The sequence below is a fragment of the Salmo salar genome, chromosome ssa13, assembly GCF_905237065.1.
Source record: "Salmo salar chromosome ssa13, Ssal_v3.1, whole genome shotgun sequence".
Lineage (NCBI taxonomy): Eukaryota > Metazoa > Chordata > Actinopteri > Salmoniformes > Salmonidae > Salmo > Salmo salar.
Genome location: NC_059454.1, coordinates 98,835,920 through 98,850,923, shown reverse-complemented (window position 1 = coordinate 98,850,923; position 15,004 = coordinate 98,835,920). Strand labels below are relative to the sequence as shown.

General features: G+C 42.6%; 1 protein-coding gene across 5 annotated transcripts in view; it reads right to left on the bottom strand.

Annotated features, from left to right (window-relative positions):
- apc (APC regulator of WNT signaling pathway) overlaps window positions 1-15,004 on the bottom strand; it is an 85,466-nt gene that overhangs the window by 25,710 nt on the left and 44,752 nt on the right. For all 5 annotated transcript variants that reach the window (XM_045692515.1, XM_014138656.2, XM_014138657.2 and 2 more), the window contains 6 exons: window positions 14,255-14,407; window positions 6,922-7,006; window positions 6,644-6,833; window positions 6,034-6,142; window positions 5,746-5,862; window positions 4,900-4,983 (listed from right to left, as the gene is read on the bottom strand). In XM_045692515.1, coding sequence (XP_045548471.1) covers window positions 4,900-4,983; window positions 5,746-5,862; window positions 6,034-6,142; window positions 6,644-6,833; window positions 6,922-7,006; window positions 14,255-14,389 — 720 coding nt within the window. In that variant the 5' untranslated portion in view covers window positions 14,390-14,407. The remainder of the gene's footprint in view (window positions 1-4,899; window positions 4,984-5,745; window positions 5,863-6,033; window positions 6,143-6,643; window positions 6,834-6,921; window positions 7,007-14,254; window positions 14,408-15,004) is intronic.

Genomic DNA, 15,004 nt, shown 5'->3' with positions numbered 1-15,004 from the left:
ACTATGGATTATTTTGAACCAAACCAACATTTGTTATTGAAGTAGAAGTCCTGGGAGTGCATTCTGACGAAGAACAGCAAAGGTAATCCAATTTTTCTACTAGTAATTCTGAGTTTAGGTTGTCCCAAACTTGGTGGGTGTCAAATTAGCTAGCCGTGATGGCCGGGCTATGTACTCAGAATATTGCAAAATGTGCTTTTGCCGAAAAGCTATTTTAAAATCTGACACCGCGATTGCATAAAGGAGTTCTGTATCTATAATTCTTAACCTGTTAGGGCTAGGGGGCAGTATATTTACACGGCCGGATAAAAAAACGTACCCGATTTAATCTGGTTATTACTACTGCCCAGAAACTAGAATATGCATATAATTATTGGCTTTGGATAGAAAACACCCTAAAGTTTCTAAAACTGTTTGAATGGTGTCTGTGTATAACAGAACTCATATGGCAGGCAAAAACCTGAGAAGATTCTGTACAGGAAGTGCCCTCTGACCATTCCTTGGGCTTCTTGACTCTCTTTATTGAAAATTTCTGATCTTTGCTGTAACGTGACACTTCCTACGGCTCCCATAGGCTCTCAGAACCCGGGAAAAAGCTGAATGATGTCTTTGCAGCCCCTGGCTGAAAGACCACTTACCAAAGGCGCTAATGTTTATCAGAGGACAATGAGACTGAGGCGCGTGCACGAGGCGACCCCCTGTTTTTATTTTGTCTCTCTTTGAACTAAAACACAGTTTCCCGGTCGGAATATTATCGCTTTTTTACGAGAAAAATTGCATAAAAATTGATTTTAAACAGCGGTTGACAGGCTTCGAAGTACGGTAATGGAATATTTAGAAATGTTTTGTCACGAAACGCGTCGGGCGCGTCACCCTTCTTTACCCTTTCGGATAGTGTCTTGAACGCACGAACAAAACAGAGGATATTTGAACATAACTATGGATTATTTTGAACCAAACCAACATTTGTTATTGAAGTAGAAGTCCTGGGAGTGCATTCTGACGAAGAACAGCAAAGGTAATAACATTTTTCTTATAGTAAATCTGACATTGGTGAGGGCTAAACTTGGTGGGTGTCTAAATAGCTAGCCCTGTGATGCCGGACTATCTACTCAGAATATTGCAAAATGTGCTTTCACCGAAAAGCTATTTTAAAATCTGACATAGCGAGTGCATAAAGGAGTTCTGTATCATTAATTCTTAAATTGTTATGTTTTTTGTGAACGTTTATCGTGAGTAATTTAGTAAATTCACCGGAAGTGTTCGGTGGGAATGCTAGTCACATGCTAATGTAAAAAGCTGGTTTTTGATATAAATATGAACTTGATTGAACAAAACATGCATGTATAACATGTCCTAGGAGTGTCATCTGATGAAGATCAAAGGTTACTGCTGCATTTAGCTGTGGTTTTGGTTTTTGTGACATTATATGCTAGCTTGAAAAATGGGTGTCTGATTATTTCTGGCTGGGTACTCTGCTGACATAATCTAATGTTTTGCTTTCGTTGTAAAGCCTTTTTGAAATCGGACAGTGTGGTTAGATTAACGAGAGTCTTGTCTTTAAAATGGTGTAAAATAGTCATATGTTTGAGAAATTGAAGTAATAACATTTCTAAGGTATTTGAATATTGCGCCACGGGATTACACTGGCTGTTGCGTAGGTGGGACGACTTTGTCCCACCTAGCCCAGAGAGGTTAAAATAATTATGTATTTTGTCAACGTTAATCGTGAGTAATTTAGTAAATTCACCGGAAGTTAGGTAAAACGTCTGTTTTGTAGATTTGTGAAGATATCAAAATACTTAAACTTACATGCAAAATACCTGCTGTTAACTTTAAAATGATTGGAATGAATTATCCAAAGAGAGTGTAAAGAAGATTTTTATATATATACAATATATACAATCTACGTTTAAAAAAGTACAATACATTTTGTTACGTGACATTTAACATTCTATGTACATAAGAGGCATACAACACGGATATAATTTACCTAATCTGTGCGACCAGAAAAATGTCTCCATAGTGGTCTATTGCACTATGATGTATGATTAATTAGGACATCACTATTTATTAACAGTGTTAAATGAAATATGTAAGACATGGAAATAAACAAGGAAATAGTCAGTGATATAGATTAATAGAAGTTATGATGAAACATTGTACTCATGAAAGCTGAACATACTGCATGAATATTAGTGAATATTACTGCAAAAATATTCTATATGTGTAGGGAAGTATTTAAACACTTGCTTAGGTCCAACCTCTGATCTTTCCAAGCATTTTTTATATGCTAAAACTATATGCTAGTTCTGAACATCACATGCTAATGTAAAAAGCTGGTTTCTGATATAAATATGAACTTGATTGAACAAAACATGCATGATGTATAACATGTCCTAGGAGTGTCATCTGATGAAGATCAAAGGTTAGTGCTGCATTTAGCTGTGGTTTTGGTTTTTGTGACATATATGCTTGCTTTGAAAATCGCTGTGTGATTATTTTTGGCAGGGTACTCTGACAATCTGTTTTTCTTTCGCTGTAAAGCCTTTTTGAAATCGGCCAATGTGGTTAGATTAACGAGAGTCTTGTCTTTAAAATGATGTAAAATAGTCATATGTTTGAGAAATTGAAGTTATAGCATTTGAGGTATTTGTATTTCGCGCCACGCGATTCCACTGGCTGTTGACCAGGGAGGTTAAGGTCTGGGGAGTTTCCTGGCCATGGACCCAAAATATCGATGTTTTGTTCCCCGAGCCACTTTATCACTTTCGCCTTATGGCAAGGTGCTCCATCATGCTGGAAAAGGCATTGTTCATCACAAAACTGTTCCTGGATGGTTGGGAGAAGTTGCTCTCGGAGGATGTGTTCAATTCTTTATTCATGGCTGTGTTCTTAGGCAAAATTGTGAGTGAGCCCACTCCCTTGGCTGAGAAGCAACCCCACACATGAATGATCTCAGGATGCTTTATGGTTGGCATGACACAGGACTGATGGTAGCACTCACCTTGTCTTCTCTGGACAAGCTTTTTTCCTGATGCCCCAAACAATCGGAAAGGGGATTCAGAGAAAATGACTTTACCCCAGTCCTCAGCAGTCCAATCCCTGTACCTTTTGCAGAATATCAGTCTGTCCCTGATGTTTTTCCTGGAGAGAAGTGGCTTCTTTGCTGCCCTTCTTGACACCAGGACATTCTCCAAAAGTCTTCGCCTCACTGTGCGTGCAGATGCACTCAGACCTGCCTGCTGCCATTCCTGAGCAAGCTCTGTACTGGTGGTCCCCCGATCCCGCAGCTGAATCAACTTTAGGAGACGGTCCTGGCAATTACTGGACTTTTTTGGGCACCCTGAAGCCTTCTTCACAACAATTGAACCGCTCTCCTTGAAGTTCTTGATGATCCGATAAATGGTTGATTTAGGTGCAATCTTACTGGCAGCAATATCCTTACCTGTGAAGCCCTTTTTGTGCAAAGCAATGATGACGGCACATGTTTCCTTGCAGCGAACCATCGTTGACAGAGGAAGAACAATGATTCCAAGCACCACCCTTCTTTTGAAGCTTCCAGTCTGTTATTCGAACTCAATCAGCAAGACAGAGTGATCTCCAGCCTTGTCCTCGTCAACACTCACACCTGTGTTAACGAGAGAATCACTGACATGATATCAGCTGGTCCTTTTGTGGCAGGGCTGAAATGCAGTGGATATGTTTTTGGGGGATTCAGTTCATTTGCACTGCAAAGAGGGACTTTGCAATTAATTGCAATTCATCTGAGCACTCTTCATAACATTCAGGAGTATATGCAAATTGCCATTATACAAACTGAGGCAGCAGACTGAAAATTAATATTTGTGTCATTCTCAAAACTTTTGGCCACGACTGTATGCATGTATGTTTACTGCTCTAGGGATATAATTTGTTTTGATTATCTTATTATGTATTGATATATTTTTTCCCCCTCTTTATGCGATGCGCACTGCAGAGAACACCGGAAGAAGAATTATCACTAAATTATCTGAACTATTGTAATGCGTGTCAATTAATCCCATAAGGGATGGGTTGCCAACTGGCGATTTTACACGAAAATAAAAAGTAATTCGTCATTCATTCAATGGCGCTCTTTTTAATATTTAACACAAGGAGAGAGGACAGGAGAACGCCTATGGTTGATTTCACCCCCCAGAATCAGGGTCAGAAGTTATAAACCTGGAAGGAACAAGAGTTGCTTCCAGCATTCTAGTGTTCTTAGGAGCCGCTGTAAATAAATGATGCTCCTGTTTAGAGGAGAAGAACACTGCAAAATGATTGGATGAGAGAGGACAGTGTTCAGTTCAGATAAAAATCACCATATATCGGATCAGTAACAAAGCATTATTGTACACTTGTCCATGTAACGCAGGGATGGAGGCTACGCATCAATCCCCATTGTATAGAAAGGGGAATGGTGCAGTTAGCACACCCAGTACAACATCGAGGATTAAATGGATATCAGCGAATGTGATGGCTGACTGACATGGCACGACACTCAGATGTAAGCAGCTTTTGGTTCTTTACATGACTAAAAGCCAACAAACTGTTCCCACAGAATGCCTGTTGAAATGGAGAAGTCCACACAGGCCAGGCATTAGCCAGAATACAGAGAAAGTATTGCCAGAAATTACTGTAAATACATTTAGGGTTGGTTTCCCAGACACAGATTATGCTTAGTCCCAGACAAATCAAAGGGCATTGTAGTCATTTTGAACAGGAATAATGCGTCCGGGAAACCAGCCCTAAATATATTTACAGTGAGATATTCTGTACCTCTATTGTTTCGGCAATACTTTCTCTATTCTGGCTAGAACAAGGCCTAGAGGTACATTCTAGTGTATTACATCTGAGGCTGGGGTGAGTATCACATACCTCTGGTTCTGCAGGTGGAGACTGGACATGCTGTTGGATCTTCAGTATGTCCTTCTCTATCTGCTGAATACGAGTCACCCTCACCTGAAACACAGCAGGACATTTACAGGAAGCGATCACTCAGAGGATGATAACCCGGATATTACAATTACCAAATCAAATGTTATTAGTTACATGTGCCGAATACAACAGGTGTAGACCTTAGTGAATTGCCTACTTACAAGCCCCCAACCAACAATGCAGTTTAAAAAAATGCAGACAAGAGATGAAAGTAACAAGTAGTTAAACAACAGCAGTAAAACAACAATAGCAAGACTATATACAGGGGGTACCGGTACAGAGTCAGTGTGTGGGGTAACCGGTTAGTTGAGGAGACTGGACATGCTGTTGGATATAACACTGACTAAATTAAAGCATTCGTAGATGCAGAATGATGTTGTAGAATTTTGTCATTCTAAGTCAATTTACTAAATGTTCTACCTCCTCAACTGCCTACATATCATCCTACTTAATCAGTATCCTTACTGACCATTCTGTTCTTCCTGTGTGTATATGTTTCCTAATCAATGACTCATCCCATACATGTAATTGCTATACCTGCTCTCCCTTTCATTTCAATGTATGCATTCATCATTTTTTTATTTGAACCTTTATTTAACCAGTTAAGAAAAAATGATTTACAATGACGGCCTACCGGGGAACAGTGGGTTAACTGCCTTATACAGGGGCAGAACAACAGACTTTTACCTTGTCAGCTCAGGGATTCGATCCAGCAACCTTTCGGTTACTGGCCCAACGCTCTAACCACTAGGCTACCTGCCACCCCAAATTCATCTCATCCCTGACCTGTGCCCTCTTCTCCATATCCTGGCAGGTTCCCAGCTGTTTCTCCATGGCAGCTCTGATCTGCCTCGCCTCGTACTCCAGTTGCCTACGGGTCATATCCGTCTGCAGGGAGAATTGCTGCAACCGCAAACAGGATCAACAGACATCAGGCTTGACGAAATGTTGAATATTTAATAATGCAGAGAGGATAACTGCATACGGTCAGTTATGGTATTTTGGGAGTATCTATAAGTCACTATACTCCATCCCAACACACGGCATAATGCTGAACGACAAATAAACACTTACATTCTCAGTCAGTGGTAGGCTGTCGATCCTCTTGGTGAGGTTCTGCAGCTGTGCGTAATACTGATCCTTCTTCTTCTCCTCTTTCTCCAGCTCCGCCATCAATAAGGACCTGACAGGACAGACACAATCGCACCAATCAATTGTAAAACTTTTTTATTTATTTTTAAACTGACCGAAGTCAGACCAAATAAACTCTAATCAAAGACCTAAGACAAAAACACATACACCATACCAAAATAAAACAGGGTAGGTGTCCCTGAATACGACCGCCTAATGCATCCTGTCTGTGACTAATGCCAGGAATACACTTTGCAACCTAACAATGTTAGCATGATGTACTGTGTGATGGAAGCCCTCACACTGCACCATTGCACTCATAATGTGATTTGGCCGGGAGAGGCGCAAACCACTCATCAATTAATATTGCAGCAGTAAATCAAAGTGGATGCATCCCACATGGTACCCTATTGGCTATATAGCCTGAAAGGGCTCTGGTACTGCACTATGTAGGGAATAGGGTGTCCTTTGGGATAGAGACTAAGTATAGCCTACATTACTCAACAAAGACAAAGTAATGTGAAAATACAAGATAATGCAAGCAGGAGCTCACCTCTCCTTCTCCAGCTCATCCAGGTAGCCAGCGCTGTCTCTGCCCCCATTGGACAGCCCTCTCTTGGGGAGGGAGCCCAAGGAACCAATGGGGCTGCTGTCCCCTGAACGCCCAGAGCCTGAACCTTGCATGGAAGACGGCTGAGGTCTCAGCTTCACCCCTGGGTAAGTGTTAGGATCCAGGCTAATTTCTACCGGAGGAAGGAATATCAGAATTGAGGTTATTTAATAGAACGGATTTCAGTCAGCTAATTCTGTCACCCCATGTGTGATGCGTACCTTTCAGTCTTTCTAGGAGATCGATTTGTCCGGATGAATCGGTAGAGTCTTCTTCAATGCTTCCCTGTATGTGTTTCAGCACCTCCTGATATAGAGGAAAAGCAATCGGTTTTAATATATTGTTTGTAAACACACAACCGCGAATAAGAGCACTGAACAACATCTAGGTGCACACAAACACACTTCCAAAGGAAAGAACAGCAATGTTCTTTTAGTTTAGAAACAAAAACATTTAAGCCACAAAAATAAAGTTAATCCATTTCACACCTGAAAAAAGTCAAGCCAAACCTACTGACTCACTGCAGTGCAAAATAGAATGTTTGCCTCAACCCCCCCCACCATCCCATTCCAGAGACAAGGAACCGGTGGTTTGTCATGCTGCCTGATGGACAGGGTGGAACAGAGAGGAGAAACATCCATCCACCGGCTTTGATGTACCATCAAAAACCAAATCAAATTTAATTTGTCACATGAGCCGAATACAACTGGTTCAGACTTTACCGTGAAATGCTTGCTTATGAGCCCTTCACAACGATGCAGTTTAAAAACCATTATTTAAAATGGTAACGCAAGAGGAATAAAATACACAAGAATGGAGCTATAGGCCTCCCGAGTGGCGCAGTGGACTAAGGCACATCATCAGTGCTAGCTGTGCCACTAGAGATCCTTGTTCGAGTCCAGGCTCTGTCGCAGCCGGCCACGACCCGGGAGACCTATGGGGCGGCGCACAATTGGCCCAGCGTCGTCCCGGTTAGGGGAGGGCTTGGCCGGCCGGGATGTCCTTGTCCCATCGCACTCTGTGGCGAGCCGGGCGCCTGCACGGTGACAGTCGCCAGGTGTACAATGTTTTCTCTGACACATTGGTGCGGCTGGCTTCCGGGTTAAGCGGGCATTGTGTCAAGAAGCAGTGCAGCTTGGCTGAGTTGTGTTTCGGAGGACACACGGCTCTCGACCTTCGCCTCTCCCGAGTCCGTACGGGAGTTGCAGCAATGGGACAAAACTAACTACCAAATGGATACCACGAAATTGGGGAGAAAGTTTCATTTTTTTCTTTTTAATCCAGTACTGTATTGTAGGTTGGACCCTAAGTCTTTATGTTCCTAAAGAGCATGCCACCAATGGCTTTCTAAGAACTGGCCCCTTGAGGGCATCAGTGACTTTGCCCTGAAGGGAGGGACACTTTTCTTTAGACTTGATATTGTTCTCAGTGTACTCTACTCTTCAGTCAACCAATGACATTGCAATCCTTAAGCACTTTTTCTCCTATGGACATCATCTCCCATCCTTTCAGATAAGGTCTCCTCATAGTCATATATGCATCTTAATCTTTAGCCTTTTCACAGGCAACCAACCCAAAGACATACAGTAGCAATACATTGTTAGCTGTAGGCCTACATCCACAAATGCAAAAAACTGACTAATTTAGCAAAAAAATTATAACTTGGTATAGTGGGAAAAGCAGCCAAGTTTGGTCATTTTAATGGTGTTATGTCCTATCTCAAAATGGAACTCTGAACCCACTTGAACTAATATACAACACATTATGAAGATCTTACAGATCTTGATCACTCTAAGGGTTTGTTTAACTACGTGTCCTGTCCATAATCAGTTAACCGCTCAGCTCTACAAAACATGACTGGAAAAAGATCATGAACTTGATTAGCCTATTGAAACTGGCTTGTTGCAGGAGGACTAATACTTACCACAATTAACCTACAACGGTGACAGAGTGAAGGGTGGAAAGTCATACTTCCAGAGAATAATAAATCCAGCATTAAAACTAGGCCTATAATCAGAAGGATACAGCATAGCGAACTAGAGGCTGGATACGATCATGTCCATATAGCTCAGGAATCCCAGACTACAGCTGTAGCAGCGGTAGTCTCCACAGCAGGCAGAATCCTTCAACCAATCTGGACTTTATATTAACTGCAAATTTGTACTGCGGGTCATTAAATCAAAAGTTAGTTAAAAAGTATTTCCAGGTTGAACAGTTAGTTAGATTGTTATTTTTCAAGTGGAATAGAAAGAGTAGTCTCCTGTCCTCCAGTGAGTCCGAGAGGAGAGCGAAGCATCAGAGCGATGTCCGACGACACAATATCCGGCGACAACACGGCTCCCGCTCAGAAAACAGAACAGGGTTTTCCTTCCACCCTGCCTGTCCCGTCTCAGTCAGTCAGAGACCAGGGGCCATCAAGAGGCTACGTCCATACAGCTGCTTCCCCTTAGATTGAAGGGTTACTCACAACGTAAGCAACGCATGACCCGGACGGTCACAGTGTCCGCCAACCTCTACCCTGTGACCTCTGACCCTGGCCCATGCATCGATGAGCAGGCTGAAAGGGGGTCAGACGGGAGGGCAGGATGGCAGGAAACAAAAACACACACAGCCCTGACTGTGTGATGCGCTCTCTCTCTCCCTCGCTCTGTAAAGCATGTGTGACGTCTAGACACACCACACAACGGCTGCATTATCAGGCTGGGATCATATGATAAAGAGCCCCTCATTCTATTCACAGCAGTTCCTAGCAGAACCACTCCTCTATTCAACCATCATTGGTGACGGACATGTTGTTGCTAACGTGAATAGAATACAGCTCATTTATAACGTAGACTACTAGCTGACCGTAAATTCAAGACCAAGAGGAGAATCCATATAGATTGATCTGGTCTATAAAAATACCTATAAAAACAAATAACCATGGGGTCATTGAGAGTAAATGAAATTGAGGACAGGCAAGCCACTACCATAGGAAAGTACAAAACAATAGAAATCAAGTCTGAACTTACTTCAATTAGTTGGATAACCAAATAAAAAAGGAAAGTAAACCTTGAAGCTGCCACATCCATACCAAGTCAAGTTGTCAACTCTCGTTAAATTATATTTTTAGTCAACTGCTGTCCAAGTCTCAGAATTCTGGATCTGTTTGCTCAATCCGAGATGGGAAAATGGGCGCACTCTTCCCCAATAAATAAATCCAACAGCGAGAACCGGCTAGAATAGCAGTGCATCCCTGCAGTGTTTGAGTGTCCTGCATACCCTTCACACACACACACACTACAGACAGGCTTTAAAATGGTCATCCAATACTCCTAGTAACTCAAATCAATGCTGTAAAAGTACCCATCTGCAGAGCCAAAACCCACCCAGCATGCCGGGGTCTCTCATTCTCATCAGGCTCTGGTTTCATCTGAGCTGGGCTCCCATGAGGCCCTGGAGTTTAGTTGTTGGTTGGCCTGTGAGCCCGGTTTGGGGGGGGGGGGGCGGCATGCTATGTCCGGCTTTTGTACGGCACTCTGACTGGAAAAGGGTAGACTGTCCTTGAGAATGCAATATTTTTTTGTTGTTATGCATGTGGTGTGTAATAAGGAAAAAACAAGCATTGATGTCAAGGGAAGGCAGGCCCGGGAGGGTTTAAATTAGGACACTAATGTGTGAAGCAACCTTACTAACTAGGCTGTACTTAACGAGAGACCCAGACCACCACAGATTCATGTTGGGTAGTTTTAGGATGATAGTACACCAGAAATAAGACTTCTCAAAATAGAAAAAGGCATGCTCTGTTTAAAAGCTATTCATTGATTGGAAACCCTTAATTTCCATTAAAAACTTTTATGCTAAACCAAGTGGATTCCTAAAAAAACCTTAGGAGATTCAGGGCCCCAAATATTTTACAGTTATGTAAATAGCCAGGTCTGAACTTTTCACAATAATATAAGGTTCCAAGATATGCGTTAAGTAGAAAGCTTAAATCATAACCTGTCTGTTCTGAGAACTAAGTCTGTTTCAACACTCCCAGTATTACACTATTATGTTGTGGAATGAGCCACTAGTATTGATCCCACAAAAGGCAATTTCAATTTCACTAGTAACTTCTTATGAAGAAACTTTCTGCCAGAAACTTGAGATATCAAATGCAAAATGTCACTTTATAGCATCCCTTTCCACATACAGGATGGAATGACTGAGGATTTACAGAGGTTTAGTGCTCATCTAAAGCTCTAGGGTTTATGTTAAAACTGGGTTATATAAGATGCAAGTACAATTTGATGTGTCTTTGTGCCTGTGTGAGAGCGCGTGCTCGTAAACATAATTATTGAACTGAACTGGAGCTCTTGTTGTGCTGTGTGTAATTGGCTTGGTGTGTAGGAGAGAGGAGGCCTGCTCAGTGCTCATTGATGGAGAGGCTGTTGTTCATGCTCTCCTCTGGTCTCCCTGCAGCTGTGAGCCTGTGACAGCCTGTATGCGTCCCAAATGGCACCCCATTCCCTATATAGTGCACCCAATGGGTCCTGGTCAAAAGTAGTGCACTATAAAAGGGAAACATTGTGCCATTTGGGACGCAGACCCTGAGCCCCGAGGAGAGAGGAAATGTCTAGATGTCGGAACTGAGAGAGGCGCATTCATCAGATACAATGAGAGGAAGGGAGAGAGACGCTAAAAAAAGACAGCTTTCCCTGACGTGCAGAGGGAAGGGAGCGTCTCAGAGCGAGCAGTGTGTGTGTGTGTGTGTGTGTGTGTGTGTGTGTGTGTGTGAGCGAGCAGCCTACATTGATCTAAACGTGCCAGAGGGAGATATGGTTTCTGATGAATATGAGACTGATTAGCACAAAGGGAAAAGGCGGACTGTCTTTAAATCTCATCCATTAGTCATAAACAATATCATTATTCACCCCCTGAATAATCAAATTATTTATGATTCATCTTTTATGATCTCAACAGGGGTTCTCCCCAGTATCGAATACTAACAGGCCATATTTCTACAAGATAGGCCTAATAATTCTCACTTGGTTGCAAATGATAACCCGTCCCCCTATTTAGACTACATAGAAACATTACAGTACTTTAGAGTTTATACTACTTAGGCTACCATTAACCAACAAAACAGCCCACTTACGATAAGCATTAAGCTAAAGTCTATTTAGTAAGCATTGCAGGATGCAGGAACCTAAACTCCAACACTATAGTTCACAGTCCAGGAAGGATTTCTCAACAATACAGGTCAACACAATGGATGGCGTCGTTGCACCAAAGGCAGAAAATATACTTTAATTTATTTTAAAATCATTCTCTCTCCTTAAAGAGTTAAGCTAGTGCCAGAGAAATCCCTAAGCCAAACCCAGGCTGGTTCTGTATCTGCAGCAGCACAAAGGCGTGTGCAACAGCCATCTCCCCCCAACATGAAATATCAGACTGCAGAGTAGCAGGTAGCCTAGCTCTAGGCTTACAAAAACTGACTGAGTTGGCAGGTTTTCCATTTGAGCCAGAGCGGATGCAGAGCAGAGCTGATGGGGTGCATTGTTAATAGATAGCTTAGCAGCAGTGCTGAATGTGCCAGTCTAAGGGTAGAGCCGGCAGACCCCACCCCCCTGCCTCACGCACCCAAAAGTGAGACTGATGCAAACCTCAAACCCAGCTCCAAACCTACTGAGATAAAGGATGCATAATCAGTGTCAGGCTACTCACAGAGTAGTACTCTCCTCAGACAAGGGCAGAGCAGACCCCCCTCATTTAAAATGCCCAAAAGTGAGAAGCCTCAACCAGCTCCAATGCTACTGAAAAGTGAACACAGTCTCACAAAGTATGTGTCAGTGTTACTCACATTAAGACTCTCCCCAGAAATGACTAATAACTAATACTGACTAAGCCTGCACCAAACATATACCTCACCCAGTCCCAACACGCTGTGAGTCCTTCCACGGTGACACTCAATCCCTCATTACCAGGAAACACTCTACAAAAAGAACTAGGCATTTTAATAGATCAGAGTGTATCAACCCCTAGCCCATATCTCCTAGGCATTTTAATAGATCAGACAGGATTACATTGGATAGGTGTAAGCAGTATGGCAACAATTCCACCTGGTCTATCAGACATCTAGATGGAGCTACCAGCCTATTACCATCCTGTCAGATCTACACAAAGGGTAGGCTAGGGGTTGATTTGTGATTGAGGGAAGGATTTGTCTCTTGTCCTTAGTTCCTGGGCTAATGAGTAGTCCACTACATTCACTGCCACTCGTACATTTAAGAAAGTAGAGCTCCCTAATGTGAGGTGGCACCACTCACTACCCAAGGGTGCATTGTGGGGTAGAAGACATTGACAGAGATAGTTGGGAACCCAAATGTTCCTGTGAGAACAGAAAAGCCCTAGGAGTTTAAATCACCTCCTGAAGCCTCAGCCTGCCAGGTCACATCATCCAATTAAAGCAAGGGCACCTAGCAGGCTGATACATTCAACCCCAGTGTGAGTGGAGTGGAGTGAGTGGAGTGAGTGGAGTGATTGGAGTGATTGGAGTGATTGGAGTGAGTGATACACATACACATTCAGCAGCCTAGCCAAGGATGGCAGCTCTTCTCATGAACAGAGTCCAAGACCGTGTCTGAAAATGTTACTAACCGCCAAGTCTCTCCTTCATCAGTCCTTGTTTCCTCAGTCCCTATGAAAATGCATTGGAGGAGAGGATCCAAGGGGCCTCCCTAAACCCCCCATTTTCCAATAAGCTTTGAGAGGAATTGAGGAAACGAGGATGACAGCTAATAACGTTTTCAGAGACAGACCGACTCTGGGCTGCAGATAGGGAGGTTGAAGCTGAGGGGCTAATTCGAGTGACAATACAGGGGGATGTGTCAGGAGAGCGAGAGGCCTGTGAAGGGGTTTTGTGAGAATGTCGACAGGATGAGGAGGATATATTTATTTTTGTCTTGGATACTAGCTAACATTTTCTATCCATGCTACATCATGGTGTCTTCCTCGGTAGCTAGGCCTATATTGAGAGGGGACGGATTAGTCCAAATTACTTCCTAAACTTCAGCGGAGCACTCAACCCTAACACCTTACTTCAGGCATATTGGTTGTTCAAAGCTGGAAGACAGACTATGATCTAAGATCTTGCCTAGGGAAATATCCAACTGTTGTGCTTGATATAGCCTACTGAGTGAAGCAATAACAGACAAACACAGCAACGACTGTAGCGTGAGGCAGCTTGATTTACAAGTACACCCCATGGACAGGACGCCTTACCCCAGATCTATCTCCTTAATGCAGAGTGCCCATTTTTACAGTCTTTGGTATGACTCAGCCAGGGATTGAAATCACACCCTTCCAATCTCAGGGTGGACACTAAGGCCACTGAGTTGGTACAAGCATTTGAGTGAAGAGGAAAAGCTGGCTTGTGTTCAGTAGACATGAAACAGAAACGCTTTGTCTGTACTTCTCCAATAAGAAAAGTCAGTTTACATTTTACATAGCAAAATGTTTTGCTACATGTGCCATAATTAACACGACCTTCGACCCAGGGTTCTTAGTGTACCATAGAAGAGGTCTGATTACCTTCATATTGGAGGCTTCCGTCTCCAGTTTGGTCAAGTGGTTGGAGTTGTCCTCAAGCTCTTGTCGAAGGTTGGAGTTCTCCATCTTCAGTGCCTCCACTTGCTTCAGCAGCTGATCATAAGACTCTGCAGCCATCTTGGACTACCTCTTGACCTAAGGACAAGGACACAATAACAATAGTTAATAAAGTTGAATCAACTCCTACTTGCACTGGAAAATTGCCCATAAAAACAGACAGACCACCTCAATCCCAATTAATCTGGAAGCCTACATTTGATTGATGGATATAATTAAGCTAGGCTACATTATGGTCAGTGGTGACAGTGTCCATAACACATGTCAATTAATATCCAGCTCGTCATAGAAAATGGGCTTTAAAAAGACTTGATACATTCATAGCACCATTTCCTCTACCATTGGCAAATTACAGTTCAGCAATGGTTATAAGAATTAAAACCTTTTCAATCAGAGGCAGGACTTAAGATGAGGCCAGTTGCTCGAGGGCCAAAGCAAGTCACATTAAAACAAAAAGCAGCACACAAGATTTTATGAAAAACAGTTGAGAATAAGATCTGGAGAATAAGAGTTGTAAATGCCTTACATGGCTTTGGGTAAAGAGCAATTCACACACAGGTTTTAAAAACATTAGGCTTGTGAATAATTCACGTCTGGGCAGATTTTACAAGCCCTGTCAGTGGTTGGACTAGCTTTAGTGCATTGAATTTTTTTAACAAGGACTTTGATCAGACA